The 18530-nt window shown below is 39.7% G+C and overlaps 1 protein-coding gene across 1 annotated transcript in view; it reads right to left on the reverse strand.

The window, feature by feature from the left end:
* Window positions 1–2821: 2821 nt before the first annotated feature.
* scaper (S-phase cyclin A-associated protein in the ER) overlaps window positions 2822–18530 on the reverse strand; it is a 42422-nt gene continuing 26713 nt past the window's right edge. Inside the window, exons 7-9 of the mRNA XM_042344031.1 lie at window positions 5759–5950; window positions 3634–3685; window positions 2822–3318 (exon numbers count right to left, since the gene is read on the reverse strand). Coding sequence (XP_042199965.1) covers window positions 3215–3318; window positions 3634–3685; window positions 5759–5950 — 348 coding nt within the window. The 3' untranslated portion in view covers window positions 2822–3214. The remainder of the gene's footprint in view (window positions 3319–3633; window positions 3686–5758; window positions 5951–18530) is intronic.

An 18530-nucleotide genomic window follows, 5' to 3' on the forward strand; every position in this document is an offset into this window, starting at 1 on the left:
TTTCTGAATTTTCGGAATTTACAGAAGTTTCAGTTTCACTATAAAAGACCTATTATACAGCGTTTAACCATCTTCTATTGAATTTCTGAAACAAATTCTGTGAATAGCTCGTCAATTGATAGATGAGTAAATTAATAAATGGAATTTCACACAGGTATTTAACTCGAACTCTTGTTTAGTCTGGGTTTTACTGTAGTTTTCGCCTTCCTCCAAAGTATTAGCAGTTCACTTGGGTTAGTTAATCCCGACATATTTGAAATACTCTACTCGGCAGTAGGACCCAGAGGAGGCGATAGGCTCAAAATTCCACAAAATAAATCATATTCATCTCTGATCCACGTTTTCCTTTTCTCTCTTTTTCCAATCGCTAGTAAATAGCCAGAACCAGTATTTATCCCAGTGTGCAAACAGCTTATTCTGCAGAAAATGTAAATAAAGTAAAACCAGTTGAGTTCAGATCCTCAGAAGCTACACTCAAGATACACAGTGCTTTGGTCAGGTCGCTCCTAGAGTCCTGCATACGCTTGTGGTCCCCAACACTTAAGGGGGTTACCCAAGCCCGAGAGGCAAAGCAGACGAGTACAGTGGGGATAAACCCCAGGTTTGGAGGAATAACAACAATAACCCTTGTATTTGATATAATGATTTATATCTCTTTGGGACATCTTAATATGTGCTCTAATCAAATGCAAGGATTATCATCATTACGTCATCGAGATGTCTCAAAGTGCTTTACAATATTTTACTGTTAAGTGTAGTAACTGTGTATTTGTAGGCAAACAGAACAACCAATTTGCAAAGAGCAAAGTCCAAGAAAAATAGCCATAACGTGAATGACCAGCATTATCTGGGGCATTGTCAGTCAAGATACCAAGAAAAACTCCTTTCTCTTTTTGAGTTCTACCATGGGATCTTTGACATCCACCTGAAAAGGTAGACTAGACTTCATTTTAACTTCTCATCCGAAGGACGGCATCTCTGACAATGCAGCGTTCCCCCAACATTATAAGTTCAAAGTCTTGGTGTCTCTGACCTGTAGGTTTCTGACTCAGAAGTGTAAGTACTACCAACTGACCCAGGATGAGCTATGACCTGGGCCAATAGAAGAGTGGGGCTGCAATTGTTCAGTGAAATCCGCCATAAACAGCGCCCTCGGCTATAAAACTGCTAAAAATAACGTTTCTGGCTCCGGGTCTCTGCTGGCTGTTCACCCACCATCACGGTGAGTGGGGTGGCTCCAGATATGCGGTGAGGTGCAAGTGGGAGATAGGCTTCACTCCATTTGGAGTCCCCACTATTGTGATTGTCCGTATGTGTGTGCGTCTATATCTCTCTCTCTGTGTTTGTGAGTGATTATTGCAGATCTCTCTCCTCTGTTTGTATGTATGTTTTTGAGTGTCTCTGTGTGAGCGGTTCTGTCTCTCCTTTGTATGTATGTGTTTGTTTGTGAGTGTGTCTGTCTTCTACATGTGTGTGTCTGTTTATGAGTGTCGGTGTGAATGTATATTGGTGTCTTTCCTGCCTGTGTGTATGTCTCTTTGTGTGTGTGTGTATTTCTCTGAGAATGTGTCTGTATCTGTGAGTGTATGTCTCTATGTGTCTCTTGAGTGTGTGTGTCTCTCTCTCTAGATCTCTGTCTCTGTGCAGTGCTGGACCCTGAGAGTCATTCAGAACACTAGTCTTGAGTGTCTGTTTTATGGTAGATCTCCAGGCCCTTAGGGCCTGCGCTAGTGGTCCCCCCCACCCCTCCTCTCTCACCCCAAAATGGACCACCCAGTTTTTGTTAAAGAAGAAATTAATGAAAATGTTTTGCAACAATCTAATATGTGTTATTCCTCATGTTTAGTTTTTATCAATAAAGTGAAAGTATGTAGGTTGGCAATAAAATGTACTTCAATAACACCAATCAACCCTCTGCAATTTCCCCGCAATTTTAGGCAAATATTTCCGCACTTTTCTATTGTGGTTATGAGCAACAATCAGGCCAAGCTGGGCATCTTCAATCTTGAAAGATGTCTCAAGAGGTATATTAAATTTGAAATGGGATTGAAAACGTAAACTCAGAACATTATTTTCAGGTGCAGTATACATCGATTCAGTGGAACATGAGGACACCGAAGTAGAGCTGCAAAGGGCAATTGCAGGACAGACACCAGGAAGTATTTGTTTACCTAGAAGGTAATTAACAAGTGACTAGGTAGGAATTGTTACAACCAGGACATGGGACTCATTTAAAAAACAGTGACGGTAAGACAATAGTGTGATTTTTCTGGAAGGGCATGATCAAATGGGTTGAAGGGTCTTCTTCATCTGAACCAATCTTGTGATCGTGTGAAAATTTTGCTGCAAACCTTTACTTCAGAGGGTAGAGTGGTTCAGGACAGCAGCAGAAAGTTCACCAATGAAATGCAATAGTTAAAGTTGGTGCAACTTTAAATTCTAAAGTAAAATCACTCAGGTTGAAAGCCAATTTGGTTAGAGTGCAGCTTTAATAAAGTTTCATTAAATTATCAATCTATTCAAAGTGATAATTCCTTTTTTTTCAAAAAATCCAAAAGGTATCAATAAAATGTATTAAACATTTGTACTAAATGGAGCAGGATTATCTCAGTACTGCACAGTGACTAAACTGTTAATGTAATCTTTTTTGCAGGATGTCTCCACACATCTACTGTTCTGCTGCCTCCAGGTTTCAATATCAAACTGCTTCACCCTCACTCTTGTAAATGTATATAATCTGAACCTCCCATCCCCCCTCCAATTTCTTGTTGTTACAGCTATTATTATTTCACTGAACAGTATATTCACTACTTCGAATCAATGAAAATGAAAATAAATAATTTTATTGCGTTAGCTTATTGGGGCTACAAAGATACTTCTAATAAATAAAAATTAATTGACACACTCCACAGTGCTGGTGACTGCTGTACAACTTGGAAAAGAAACTAGAAGAACTAAACTCATATTTGTGCATGTACAGTTGAAAGGTTCACATTGAAAAGAAATGTCAAAAAGTGATTAAAATTAAGACCGTATGTACATCAGGAAATATATACAATTTGTGCAAATCATAGAAAGAACTATCTGAACATAATGTTAGTGGTTGCATTACTGGCTGACCTATAAACCAAAATATTGTGTGTGTGTGTGTGTGTGTGTTTGCATGTTTGTTTTTGTGTGTGTGGCATGTTGAGTACATCTTCCTGTTTGTGTTTCAGTTCTTTTCTTTTTTCAAGAAAAATGTCCGAGCATCATCCCACATCTCACGAGGAAACCTATTCGAGAATTCCAGATAGTCCAGAGCACGAGGAATTTTTTCTGAAATGGGAGCAGAAATGAGACAGCGAGTTCAGGAGTGGTTGGATACAGAGAATTATTAAGCTGTATGTACATAGTGCAGTGGGAATCTGGGTTTAATATCTCAGGAAGCTGCATTATGACAAACAGCGAAAAACTGGCAAACTTCCAGGTTGTCATCGATGTCACTTCATTCCTGTAATGAGACGATAGTGGCAACCTGACAAGCTGGAAGTGAGTCGCTTCTCAGCAAGAAAAGCCATGCTCTCAGTAGACCTCGATTTTCTAATGCAGCTGCCCTGAAATTTGGAAGCAACACTGATCTGTGATACTTACCTTTCCGTTGTGAAGACTTATTTTCAGGCTGGCTGGAGCTCTGTGCAAAATCCTATGTAGAAAATGTTAAAAAAAACAGCATTTAATTATCTTGTCACATTTTTCCTGTTTATTACATTACCAGGCCAGTGAATGTTCATGGGTGCATGGGTGCAGGTAACAGGATTGAAATCAGTTGGCATAAATGTCCTTCGTTTGAAGATATGACTTCTGAAAACTTCACACCAGGGCTTCTAAAGGAAAACCCTGCATAAATTCAGTCTTATATTGGAAGCTTTTTTTTAAAGAAATGCATAAAAATTGCTTCCAAAGTAAGACTTAATTTTTTTTAACCACAATTTTCTGCTATCAAAAATGTTAAGTACTCCAACACTGCCCCGCATGAAGGGCGTTATATAAATACAAGTAGTAGTTGTTAAGACAAAAAGATTTGACAAACTAAGACTAGGTCGTATTTCGGGGCTGTGGCCTTCTATGATTTATAAGCCACTATTCAAATGTCTCTATTCAATAATGGGGGCATTATAGCTGAGCACATTTCTCTCCTCAATCAAGTTAACCCCATGTGAATTGGAGCAGGAGTCGCTGTGAAGTGAGCAGGTAAAGGGAGCTCTGGGTGATTATTCCTCCCGTATCTTCTTCCGAAAAGCTTTAACTGCACATTATTAGATCCACTAAATGGTGTAGACCAAAGTGACACACAACCACCTCAAACAAACTCCATTGACAAACCCAACAGAGACAAGAACATACTTGAGACCAATGATAGAAACATCAATAAACTGCAATGAAATTGTGGTCAGGCTATATATCAGCACTCCTCATGATCAATAATAATCATCATCAAAATGATAAAAAAATTAGTGCTTAACATGACTTAGTTCTGTTCAACTTAAACTGATGAAAGTCAGATGAATAAAATCTCTCTAGTGCCTCCTGTGTAAATGACGCTGAGAATCGATCATGGATTAAAAACTATCAACTCTAATCGTGGCTACTACAGCTGTCAAACCTTAAATCTGGACAAAGGAATTGACAGTGATCATGAGCAGGGTCACACGTTATCCACAGTGATTGGCATTCTAAAGACTATATAAATTTGAATAAAATATTGCCTGAAATCGATTTAAAGATCCTCAAGTGCCTTTACGATTTTGTCCCACTCTAACTGTGCAATTTCCAACCTGTGGCACAGAGGACCGTCAAGAAGCAACACCCCCACCCCCCGTCCCACCCCAAACATTCAAACGAGTCTCGATCAGTCCGTGTTCGATCGGTGGAGTGTTTTTCGCTTTTTTCTTGATTAAGTATTTCTTGATTTATGGCATAAATCAAGAAATATTCAATCAAGAAAATGGATTTTGTTGGCTGACCATAAACCTTCTCGCCCTATTCTCCCACCTATATTCTCTATCTTCTATTCAGGTCCACTGCTCATTCCCTCGATTGTACCATGGACACTATGTCCCTATTCTTTGGAATCCTCCCAATTATCTTGCCATGCTCTTCTCTCTGCGTTCAAAAATCCTTAAAATGCATCTCTTTGACAGGTGTTTGGATAACACCCTTAAATTTGCCACCTTTTCTTCTCTAGTCAAAGATGCTATGCAAGTGCAGGTTATTAAATAGCATCGCTATTCTTCCCTAATAGATACAAATCATAGTATAATAGAAATTACAGTAGAGAAGGCGATCATTTGGCTCATCAAGTCCAGCTCCCCTATTCTTCCTCTTTAAATATTTATCTAATTCTCTTTTAAATATTGTTATGATCTAACCTTTGGTAGCCACTTACAGACTGTTTAGCACAGAAACAGGCAATTTGCCCATCAGGTGTAATCCCACTCTCCTGGTCACGGCATCCACCTGTTAGTATTACTCTTTTTCAAGCGTCTATCAGTACACTTTTAAAATAATTCATATACTGTGCTTCAACACTGGTATGTGACAAAGCATTCCATATTAGTTATCCTCTAGCTGAAAGCATTTCCTCTAACTTTCTATACAGGCCTGCATTTGTCTGCCTTGCACCGGAAGCTTTGCTGTGATGCTCTTGTGAGTTAGAATGCACAGTAATGTCCTCAGATGCTTGATAAGGTGTTAGACGTGTGACATGGAGGTATACCTGGATGAAGGAGGCCAGCAGGATGGAGCTCATCTCCTGCTCTAAGATGACCTTGTTTTGGGGATTGTTGTAACAAGCTGTGATCAGTGCTGGGAAGAGGACCTTGATCAAACGCTGGTCACTGAAGTACTGAAACGGTAACTGGCAGAGTTTCTGAAGGACAGTGGGGTGCCGGCCCGATTGTACAGTTACCTGTAAAAAAAACCAATGATAACATAAACATTACTTAGCAAGTGAATGTTTTATTGTATAATACTGGCATCTAAAACACAAGTTGGGTTAATAGTTCAAATGGATATAGGTACCCTAAATTACGTAACTAACTTATGAAAACATTACAGAATTGCGTGTAATACTTTATTTAATTGGTTGACAATTTTTATCTGAGGTTTGGTGGCCAGGGAACTGGGAGAAACTCAATGCAGCTTATGTTGACAATGCAGCACACGCACTCCAAACATTGGACCAAAGTGTGAGCAGGACAAAGGGAAAACAAGCCTGGGATTGCATCTAAAACTGTAATAAAGATGTAGCACAGACACAATGGGCGGAAAGGCCTTCCGTGCTGAAAATTCTATATTTCTAAAAATTTCTATGTTCATGAACATCTCAAGTCTAACTCCTGCGTGCTGCAGTCAACATACAGTACCAGCCCCCTCTGATGGTCTGTGCAAATCTTTTAAAATCTTGAGTTATGAGGGCAGGATTAACAGAACAGTGACCTCTGTCAGAATGGGACAAATTACTTAAACATATAACCAGATGGAGGTGCACAATCATTTCATATTAGCTCGCCGTCAGAAAGATCTGAAATGGGATGCGACACAACACAGATGTGAGGGGAGGGAAGAAGTGGTTACTTCCGAATGACCACTTCAGACCCAGAGAGGTCAGGGTCACACAGGACATTGGCGACGACACAACTCTGGAATGTCCCATTCTGCTTACAATACCATTAACACAGCCAAGGGCTTTTGTCCACAAATTATTAGAACACAATTTTAAAAAAATTCAAACCACAAAATGAGCCCTGCAATAATTGATCACGCTATTTCAACAGTTACACGTACTTATGAAGAAATTAATAATTGTTCTGCATTTGGAAATTCTGATAAATCAGGCATCTCCCCTCATTTGATTTATGTCAATTAATAACCAAAGGGTGCTCTCTCCTTGGAACAGAGTTGTTAACGTTCAGTGGGAAACAGAGCCATCAGACCTTTTGCAAACCGAGTGGCTTCAAAACCTTGCACAAGTTAGAAGTAGTAAAAAAAAGTTTGCATTTGATATGGTGCCTTATCACAGCATCAAAATATCTCAAACACTTCACAGGATGCAGAAAATTCACTATGTATTTTGTAAGCCAAAGTGGCAGTTAATTAGCATATAGCAATATCCCACAAATAGTAACAAAGTGAATGATCATTTTTATCTGGAGGACTGTTGTTCAGTACATTGGGGGAAACTCCCTTCTCTTTGACTAGCCCCATGGGATCTTGAATGTCTACCTGAATAGACAGATGGAGCCCCAGTTTAATGATTCTTCTGAAAGACAGCACCTGTCCTTCAATAATATTAATAATTCTTGCATTCAATGCAGCTGTCCCCCCGCAGTACATTGGAGAGTCAGCCTAAACTTTGAGCTCAAAGTCCCAATTTTAGGCTTGAACCCATAGCCTTCTAATTTAGAGCTGAATAATGCAATTGAACAAAATACTATAAAAAATATTGTAACAAATTCCTTTAATAATCTTAAAAAAATCTAAAATTATGCTAAAGAATATTTTTACATGTATTTCACCACTATGCTCTGCTAAGTGAATATTTTCTGACTTAACAGGAATGAGCTGTATTAGCATTCTCCATTGCTTTTAAGCAGCCAGGTTGACTGAACCTAATGATGCGTACAAAGAAAGGAATCTTACTCTCCAAAGGCACAGAGGTGCCCAATTAAAGTGCTTTCTGTAATACAGCATCACAAGGAATGTGGGATTCTTTGAATGTACAATTTAAAGGGATTTTATAGCAGCACATGTTTTTTTCAACAAACCCCCTTCTCCCCTTCCCCTGCATTAGCAGCTAAAGAATAAAGCTCGAAGACGTTTCAATCCTCACGAGGGATATCAGCATTTGTTTTTCTTATCAGTGCTCTCATCAGGCAGTGAGTCCAAGAGTAAGGCTGTTTAGACTAATGGCACTTGTCATAAAGCAGGCCAAGTTTACAGAGGGCCCTGTGCACATTAAGAAATGAACCAATACCACTAATGGAACCTTACTGTGCCCACATCCTGTTAGCTCCACAGAACCTTTTCAATCAAGTCATTAAATTCAACTAACTGATATTAAAATCAAATCACTCCCAGGTTAGGTTGATTACCAATGAACAATAAGGAAACATAAATTGCCTCACGAGCGTCTTTCTTCAGCCTGGGAGGTAGGCTGGTGTGGGCCTTGAGGAATTGTAAAACTGCAGCTCGAGATTGTAAATCCTGGGTTGGCAAAACACAAGTTTCCAGGTACAAACATTCAGCGACTCGTTCACAAATTAAAGCCAGAGGTGCTGAATGGAACAGAGGAGCCCAGTGACAACATAAAATTTCAGGGCTTTACAAGGTTTTTCAAAGCATTTTTAACAACTGCGGAATATACTGCCCTGCTGACAATGTACTTAAGTTGTAAGGATGCAAATAAACAAACCAATATTTTATGCATGAGGATGCCAGGGCTTGTAATATATTATGCGAACAGTCCTAAGTGACACGCAACTTAAATGCTGGGCATTGTGAGAGACATTAAGCACTGGTGAGATGAATAGATATTTATTTGATCTCTTTAGAAAACACACATTGTTTGGAGGGGGATGGTGAAAAAAACAATTGGATTACATCATTTTAGGTTGTTGTCCAATGTGAGGTATTCAATTGGATTCAGTTTGTAAAATCTGACACTTTTTCATCACAGTGCATAACATGAGCAGTTTTTTGGTATTGAGTTTCAAAGTGTCAGAAAGACATAATGTGGCTTCACTGTTGAGCAAAACACCATGCAGCTATTGAACCTCAGCAGTCTGTTCCCATCTTCCAGGAATATTTATTGTTCTCTTGAAAAATGATCTGTCTGTAAACCAGATCAATTTCATGCAGATTTATCATGTGAAGTCTGTTTGACATTAGTCTTATGTAACCATGCAAGGTGGTGATATTTGTATGGATGTTATTTGGACCCTTCAAAACACAAAAGTTCTACCATTTTTACTAAACTGGTATAGCGCCTGTCACATCAGGAGGACATCCCAAAGAGCTTCACTGGATATACTTTACAGAGCAGTGACTGTGTTTTGCGGAAGAATGGGGAAGCCAATTTTGCACACGGCAATGTCCCACATACAGCTGTGAAGTGAATGACCAATTTTATTTGGGTGATTGTTGGCCAGGATATGAGCACCTTGGTACATCCTCCCGACGTGAAAGGTGCAATATAAATGCAATCTGTTGTTTATTGCCAAGATTGAATAGTGGAAATGTGAGGCATGAATATTCCGGAGATTTTGCTTGGTTACTTTTGGGATCTGAGTACATCTGTACAATACTTTCCCTCCCAGCAGACAGAGTCAATGGGATGAAGTCTAGGCTCAGTCTGTGGAAGAAGTGGGGATGTTGGCATTTCTCATTCCAAGCTTTCTTATAACCTTGGCTACAAATTAATCAGCAGAACACTCAGAGCTGATTCGGAACTTTTTTGAATCTGAATCGCAGTGCCCTTTGGTTCCTTAGAAACCTAAAAAATACGTTTCTGCTGGTGCCCAAAACTGGTCAGCTAACTCAACTAAGGGCATTTATAAATCTGAGTTTTATAATTGACAAATTAAAATAGGAACAGCTCAGACTCCCTCAAGGTCTATTGCATGTTCTTCTTATTGAATGGGTTGAGAAGACAATCTACAATGGTCTGTTTCCACATCTCCTGCCCTTGAATAAAGAGGATGCTGTGTGAGGAGTGAAGTAGAGAAAAGATAGATTTAAAAGCAAAACATAACATAACCTACTTAATCCCACTTAGCCCGAGTTTCCCACTGTTACTTCCGCCATCTACTTCATCAAAGACACACACAACGAACACAGATTTGAGTTTTCAGATTAAATCCCACTTTTTTTATTTCCAGAACTCGAATGACTACTCTGATTCAACTCACAGACTTCCCCCTGATTGCTCAGACTGAAAGTCACAATGTTGGAGTCTAACTTGCTGTAATCGCTAAAAATAGCAATCTTTTTCTTACTTGTTTATAACGGGACTCCCCACCATAAACAAAAGTAAACTGAATGTGGTTATGTTTAGTATAAGATGGATAGATCCCTTTGTCTTGCCTGGTAAAAAAAATTGTAGAAACTGCATTTTTGTGTGTTTGAAATTTCCCATGTGGTAAATTTCTAATTTCACCTGGGCTGTCTGAGGCAGGACAGTACTTATGATAGGCTATTCTTCCCAAGAAAACCCTACCCTCTCCTCACTCCCTCCCTTCCCTCCCCTCACCATTTCCCCCTGCTTGGGTCCTGACCCAACTGTCCAGCACCTTGGGATGTCCTCCTGACATGAAAGGCGCTCTATAAATGAAATCTTGTTGTTGTTAATGTGCGACTATTTTATTGAACTGGCCTTCCTTCCTTCTGGTGATGATCCTCAATTTATGTCCTTGATACTACTAGTATTGATGGTCGATCTCGTTTTGCCAAATCAAAAGAATTCATAATTTTGAAACCTTTATTAGAATTCCCACATGGGCAAATTTTATTTAACCTTCCTTGGATGAATAAAGCCTTAAAGTCTGACTAATTTCAGATTCGCTGTTTATACAAAGGGAGGGAGTGCCCGTCTGGGCTACACCTGGCAGCTGGCATTCCAGCAAGGGCCTGGGGACATGTCACCTGCTCAATAATTGAACCAGAGTTAGCATGTTATGGGGAGATCACAGAATGGAAGCAGAATAAGGTGAAGGAGGCAGTGGAGAATATATCTTACTTTACAAAAAATAAGTTCTAGAAATAAAAACATTTGTCAGTGTCCCCACAATATAGGGAAATTCTGCATGGCTTCCTATCAAATTGAAATAATGAAAATATTCCACTTTCGTCAAATTAGTCAGTTGTACTCATTCTGATTTAAAATATATTTGCTAACTCACAGGAGCTTATCTAGGTCTCAGGAGCTCCCATCTGTGGACCCTAGCAATAGAGTTGGATCCAATTTATAGAACATTACAACCCCCCCCCCCCTCAAAGTTCTTAGGCCATTCACTGGACCAGCCAAGAGCTTTTAAGAGGCCATTGGAGTAGTGGAGCCTGTTCCAGTTTGCACCCATTTTTATGTTGGGAGTAAAGTAATTCAAACCAGGTTCTAAACCCATCTACTCCAGTTTAGCCAATGAGTGGTGCTCCAGTAAAATACACTCCAAAACATACTGTTGAGTCCCAAATTGTACCATGCATCTCACAGCAATCCCACACCAAGCCCCCCCCCAAAAAAAACATATTTTGAATAAGTCCAATTTCTCTTCCCTTTCCTGGTATGGTAGATTTTTCCTTACATTTAACACTCTACAAGGATTCCCCTCACAGAATTCCTAAATTTACTTTGCATTAATTCCCATTTACATCCTCAGACTTACTTACTTTGAAGGGTGAAAAATAGTAAATGGTAGTACAGTATTTACTTTTTATATATTTCAAAGACATTCTTGCCATTCCCTTTACTGCTTTTTTTCTAGACTGTAAAATAAGTTTATCCGAATATTCTTCACAACTCATCTCCTTTGGAATCAGGCTCCGTTGCTCATTCCTGCACCTTTTCTAATGTAAGCTTCCCTCTTGCTCAATTCCAAACCAACACACAACAGATGTAATGTACAAAGCGACACTAATGCTCTGAATTTCTTTGAAGATAAGGGCATAATGCTGAGCCCTGTGTATAGGAGAGATTTTTCATATTCACTAGTAGACAGTTTTCCTTTAAAGATACAGGATCTGCATTATTTCCTCCTGTACATACATAAACAGAGACCGAGGCAGAGACATTGAATCAGCAGAATATGTCAAAAATTGGGCTTTTTTCCTGCTCCTAGGTCAACTTCACATTGCTTTATTATGCCGCCATTGCTTACATTATCATCTGAAATGCAAGGCCTGTTTCGGGGCTCTCTTCCAAATACTAAGCCTCATGTAACCTTTCAAAAATCCGTACTAACATTTCTTCAGCCAGCGTGCAACTGATGAGATTAGCCCTGATGTCTGTGGAGGTTGGGGGAAGGGAGAGACTTTTCCCCAGTTCATTAAGCGAATTGTATTTCCAAGTTTACTCTCTTTTGAAAGGCGTTCTCTTGCTTCTGGTAGTGTTGTATCCAGAACGTTAAAGATACAATATGGAACCATTTATGGTGCAGACAGTATTCTGGAACACTGAACTCTTCCTTCTCCAATAAAATTTAATTCCTTTTTAAGGCTACAGACACGCTGTGAGCACCTCTGTCAATAGTGATCTGTGACTGGTGACGGGCTGTTAGGATTTGCACAACTCTAATGGCGAAAGAGGGATAGGTGTATCACGCTTTCTAAATGTAGTCATTCACAATGGATCCATTACAATGCGCCAGAAAACCTCTCTCCCACCCCCGTTGTATGCATCCCTCTTATACATTGATTTAAATGTCAAAACAATGATTTCTCAGATGAATTAAAAGTTGACATATTGAGGTAGTTAAGGAAAAGGCTTAAAAATTAGTGTAAAATGAGCAAAATGTCTCACAAAAAACATTGTGAGTGGAGATTAAAGTAGCATTTAACTAATGCAGGTTATAATTTTGTCCGCTTTACATGTTTTATACTTAAAGCCTATTATGTCGAAAAAAACACAACCTATCCTATCAAACGTTTTCTAGCTGATTGTCCAAAACACTCTCGTCCTTTCTTCCATTGAATTGATATAATTCTGGCTTCTTTTTAATCTAGACACAAGATCAGAAGTGAGATTTGGCTGAAGAAGTGTTCTCTTTACAGAACACCCACCCTACTGTGAACTCAGAAATCAAACAGGTTTCTTAAATGAGTCAATCCAGCATCCTCGCTTCCACCACCCTTCCTGGTAACACATGCCTACCGTGTAAATAAATATTTCCTGGTGTGTGCCCTAAAATTGCCCTTCACGGTCCTGAACTTGTGCTCTCTTGAGCTGCTCCCTTGATGTATCTGAAAACGTTGTCTGGATTTGCTTCTTTATCCTACTTAGCATCTCTGTAAATTCATAAGGTTCCCTCTGAAATGTCTCCTGTCAAAATTTATCTGACTGTTTCTCACAGCTCATCCCTCTAACACCGAGGATCATCATTGCTACTGGCTTTCTGTATTCCAGAAAGTAATGTCAGTATCTTCAGTATCAATACCTCAGACTTTTCAGTTTCTTTATAAGTTCCAACAATGAGTGAGACAAGTTGTGGGGTCTTTTTTGAACTGGGTACAGCAGGCAGGCAGCAGGGATGTTAAAAAAAACAGCTGTTGGTGTTCAGCTGGAATTCTGTGGTGTGCAAACACAAGTCTCTCAATGCACTTTGACAAATTAACAAGATGCATTTTTTAAAATATATAATGAATTTACAGAAGGTACCAATTCCCACTATGGTAGTCCTTACAAACTTAACTTGCCACACTGAACAAAGCTGAATCATCTGTCAGCCTGGTAATTTAATCATCAGCTTTCATTCAATTATCCAATATAATATGCAAATCAAACGAACAATTGCTGGCGCATGCTAATTAGGTTCATCAGAATAATTAAATCAGAGCAGAGTGAAAAGCCGCAACTGAACTGTCATAAAACCTAAGCAGATCCTTTAATTAAGGCTACAAAAATTTAATTAGGAACCATAATCTGCCTGTAAACTGCTGAATAGCTCTAGCAAGCCTAGGACATTATTCTTATTACAAAGTTTTCCCTCATGAGTCCCCACTTGGCAACCTGGGACCTCTTTCACTTAGCTAAAAGACAACCAACTGTGGCAGACTGTAGTCAAGTGCCAGCCAGCTCAGTGGAGCATGCTTACAAGCTAATTATGCATCACTTTGCAGGCCTGGCAGTGTAATCCATGGGTGGCTGGGTGATTTCAGGCTCTGCTACCTTACAATAAACCCATCACAAGTTGCACGGTCAAGTGGAAACAAAGGAATGCTTCGAGACATATCGCAGGCTGCTACTGTGCTGTCAGGGCCGCGAGTGCCAAATCGTTTAAAAAATTCAGTAAGTACAGCTTCATTGGGGAAAAAACAAGCTTTTTCATATTGTGCTGGTTTATTCATTTGATACCATAAACTTTGTACTGCAAAATATTATCAATTCCCTAATGAGACAATTGCTTGATAGTTACTTCCATGTGTATGCTATGGACGGACGTCTTCCGTAAATGTCTTGTTCATTTTAAAGATGACTTAATTTTTCTCCCCATTTTTTCTTTTCCCTTCAACCAATAACTGCAACAGGGTCAGGCACATATTACATCAAGTCAAATGACTGAGCAAATTTACAAAATAGATGCAAAAATATTTTTGAAAACATTCACTGAAACAACAACAACAACAACAAGATTCCATTTATAAAGCGCCTTTCACGTCAGGAGGACGTCCCAAGGCGCTGCACAGTTGGGTCATGACCCGAGCAGGGGGGAAATGGTCAGGGGAGGGGAGGGAGCGAGGGGGGGGGAAATGGTCAGGGTGAGGGGAGGGATGGGAGGGAGCGAGAAGGGGGAAGAGAGTCGAGAGGGGAGCTGAAGGCTCGGTCAAAGAGAAAGGTTTTGAGACCGTCCTTGAAGGAGGAGAGGGAGGAAGCAAGGCGAAGGCACTGGGGGATAGAGCCTCGGGGCTGAGAGGCTGAAGGCCCGACCACCAATGGTAGGGCGATTGGGGCGGGGGACGTGGAGCAGACCGGAGCCGGAGGAACGGAGGGTACGGGCAGGTAGGTAGGGGAAAGGCCCAAGCCATGAGCATTAACCAGCAACTTGGGACATCCTCCCGACGTGAAAGGCGCTATACAAATTCTGTATTGTATTGACTAAATTTACAGACAGTGGAATGAAAATGGCGTGTACCTGCAATCATTTTCAGTGACAGAATCTAAGTAAAACCACATTTAGTTTTAAAACTTGCTAGTAAATAGGCCTGTCAGAAAATACCCAGCGGACCTGGGCAGCCGTGTTTAGCTGAAAACACATTATCCTGTCTTGTCGCTGAACAATAAGAATGAAATGTTCTTGCCATCTGTACTCAGAGGACTTAGTTCGCAGAATCTACAAAACAGGTGTTTTCCATTACATATCATCTTCAAAAATATAGGCAACACCCCAACTCTTCATATTTACAGATCAACACTACAGTGGGAATTAGAAGACACCAAGAGCCACAGTAAGAAGTTCTCCCACTGGGCTACAGGCATAAATGGTCTTTATTTATGCGACTTGACAGTTTGGCAGGATATTTGACCGTGAAGGGAAATCACAGCCAAGGCTGACCTCAACTGTATCTGTTTCTATTTCGCTCCTCACATGCTGATGTTCACACACACACATACCTTCCTTTCAGCAGGGACCACTGGATCAGAAGCCAGAACTCTGTTTTTTCCCTCTAATCTGAAGGTGCTGAAATCAACGGCAGTCCTAACTGCACAAACCAGAGATCGAACATTAAACTGTTGTGGTTGGTAACGCTCAGCCACTCACTGGATAAAAATTTTGAACCTTTAGGAGAGTTATATTTTAAAATGTATTTCTTGTAGATTCAAGTTAGTGTAATGTATTACGAAGGGTTTGTAATTCTGCAATGTAGGACCTGAACGTATGAAATTACTATATGTCAGTACCTGTTAGTAGATTTCTTCAAGATTATGACAGGATAAATAGTAATTGATTTTCACATATTCTTTAATATTCCTCTTTTTCAATTTCCTCTTCAAAAAGAATTATGGATTCTGCTTCAGCAAATGTCTTTGGCTGAAAATCGCACATTTTAACCATCCTCCCTCTCTCTCTGTAAAGATTTTTTTTTAAACTTCCCTGTAAGTTTTTTAAAATTACTTTAAATTAATTAATTAATTGTGCCCTGTGGTTTGGGACTCGTTCAGCAAGTTTGGTGAATTTTGAAAATTGCAAAGGGAATTCCTGAAACAAACATTTTAACAAAACAACGGATGCTGCTTTGATGTCTTCATGCAAGTAATTGTGAGTGAATATGTAACATGGAAGTTTGTTCATTTGCCAACATCTTACGCCAGGCTGGAAATGGTGAAAGTTAATAGAATTATCCAAACCCGGAAATTCCTAGGATAACTACATGCTTCTTGATCATAAATGAGCCATCGATTATAGAGTTGTATAGGATGCAAGATGAAGATGCCTAAGTTCTGAGCGTTGACTATTATAGAATGCCTTTGATCCATCACAGGGTTGAAAAGTCTGAACAGACATGTTTAACAAGGAGAAGAACACAGATGATGTAGTAGGACAAGCCCATTCTTCAGGATTCCCAATAATTCATTCTGGATTAAACAAGTCATTTGATTAATTCTGTCATAAATCATGACTTTTTTTTCAAAAAAAAGCAGGCATCAAAGTGTACAAGTGTGAGATAGATGGGGGGGAACATCATGGATCACCTCTCCCCCTCCTTTAAAAAAATGTTTATTCAAACCCTTCAGAATGAGAGAAAAATATGATAGAGCGTCCGTGAGGCATTTAATCTGTAAAGGGTGTGGGCCAGCAGAGAAGGAAACTTGATTTTGTCTGGCTCATCTCTGTTGATTTGTGAATCTATCATGTAGCAACATAGATGGTAGCTGCCTAATGCAGTTAACAGGCCACTTTCATGGACTGAAGTGGATGTGTAGCAGTGAGAGGCCCAAGGAGGAACAGGGGGAGGGATGGAGAGTAGGATGTGGCTGTGCTGACTTGTGTTGTGGTGGGGAAAGTCAACAGGATGAAAATGCTGTTCAAAATTTTAAAAACACTCTTATTCTCAACCCCAGAAGCAGATTATAATGGGAGTAGATTTGTCACAGTGTCATGCAGACACTATGACCTGCAGTACTGTATTCAAGAGTCACTAGTTTGCGAATCCTGGCAATGAATACCGCATTTTTGACCCCATTACTACACAGTTAAGGAAAATTAACATAGTTGAACTGAAGTCCCTCTGAAATGATAGATTGGACCTGCGTGAATCAAGCCAGTCACAGACTGTAGCACAGAGCTGAGAGCACCTGAAGAAATCCATTTCAGAAATTGTTCTCGAAAAATTTATTTATTATTATATTATTTCCACAATAAATCCATTTAAAAAAAGATAACCCTTTTCAGATTGGACAACTACAGTTAAACAGAGAAAAACATCAAAATTAATTTTAAAATTGCAGTAATTCATTTTATTTAAAAAAAACTCAGCGATATTTCCATTTATCTAATTTATTCTTATCTGGTTTTGATTGAACTGTGGATGAAGCAGCGGGGGTGTATTTCCTGTTCCTCTCAGTGTGGGGAACACCCCAACATAAAATTAACAAGCTGTCATCGGGAAGCAATATTCCCAATTTGTATACAAGCTGACAGTCAAAATCCTGAAGACACAATGGCTTTCAGAACAGAGCTATCTATAAACATCTCTTTCTCTCTCTCTCTTCTCTCTCTCTCTCATGGATCCCAGACACTGCAGTATGTTAGAGAGCTTTTATTAACTCAGTAATTTACGCCCCTTCCAACATTTCTTTAGTTTTGTATATCTACACACTATGCCTAATATGCAGCAATTTCTAATGGAATTTTCAATAAGGAAACCTGAAGTAAATCATGTCACCTGACAGCAACACTGCATCAACACAATCTACCTTCGGAGCAGGGTTCTCGTGGGTTAGCGTGATGCGTTGAAAGTTACCTAAAGAGACCCCACACGGACACAAAAGAATCACTGTATCTTAGACCCAGAGTAAATCCTTTAAATAACCAACAAAGCTCCAATAGAAGAAGAAAGTTTCTCTCACATTAACGACAATTCACCAAAATACTATTTGATGTAAAGTGATACACTGGAGAAAAAGTAACTAAAACACAGGTCATTACAAGGCAGAGACCAGCCGCAAAGGGAATAGTTAGTAGAAGTAAGGGGTTTTCTCTGACTAGAAATATGACATGTTGATTAAATTACTTTCAGTCATGGTGAGAAAATAAACAGTTTAATTCTCCATTGCACCACATTTCACATCACCTGGGTTTTCTCACTGTAGGGAACTTCCATCCCTTGCCTGCACCTGCCTGAATGGCTTCCACCACATCCAGGGATGAAATTCCAGAGTGTACTCTATGCTGACATTCCTTGCAGCAGGTTATAATTGCCAAAGACTGCAGACGTCTAATTTTGTGTTTTAAGTTGGCATCCAACCCCTCCCTCCACCTCCAAGACATCAGCTTCCAGCCCCAGATTCTGTTTTCCCACAAGCTCTAGGCTAACCCCAATACTTCACCTGTGTGTCTGCTCTTCAAGTGTGAGTCCAGACAGTGAGTGTCAGCAGGTGTGCGACTAATTGATCATAGCCAAGCCTGATCCTGTTCTCATCCAACGCCCATATATGTATATATATATATATATATATATACATATATATGTAAACGTTTCAGTGGGAGCCATGGATAATGAGCAAGAAGTGACACTCTGGCTAATGTAAGCCTTCAAAACCTACATCCACTGAGGTC

This window comes from Callorhinchus milii, unplaced genomic scaffold, assembly GCF_018977255.1.
Source record: "Callorhinchus milii isolate IMCB2004 unplaced genomic scaffold, IMCB_Cmil_1.0 Scaffold26, whole genome shotgun sequence".
Classification (NCBI taxonomy): Eukaryota; Metazoa; Chordata; class Chondrichthyes; order Chimaeriformes; family Callorhinchidae; genus Callorhinchus; species Callorhinchus milii.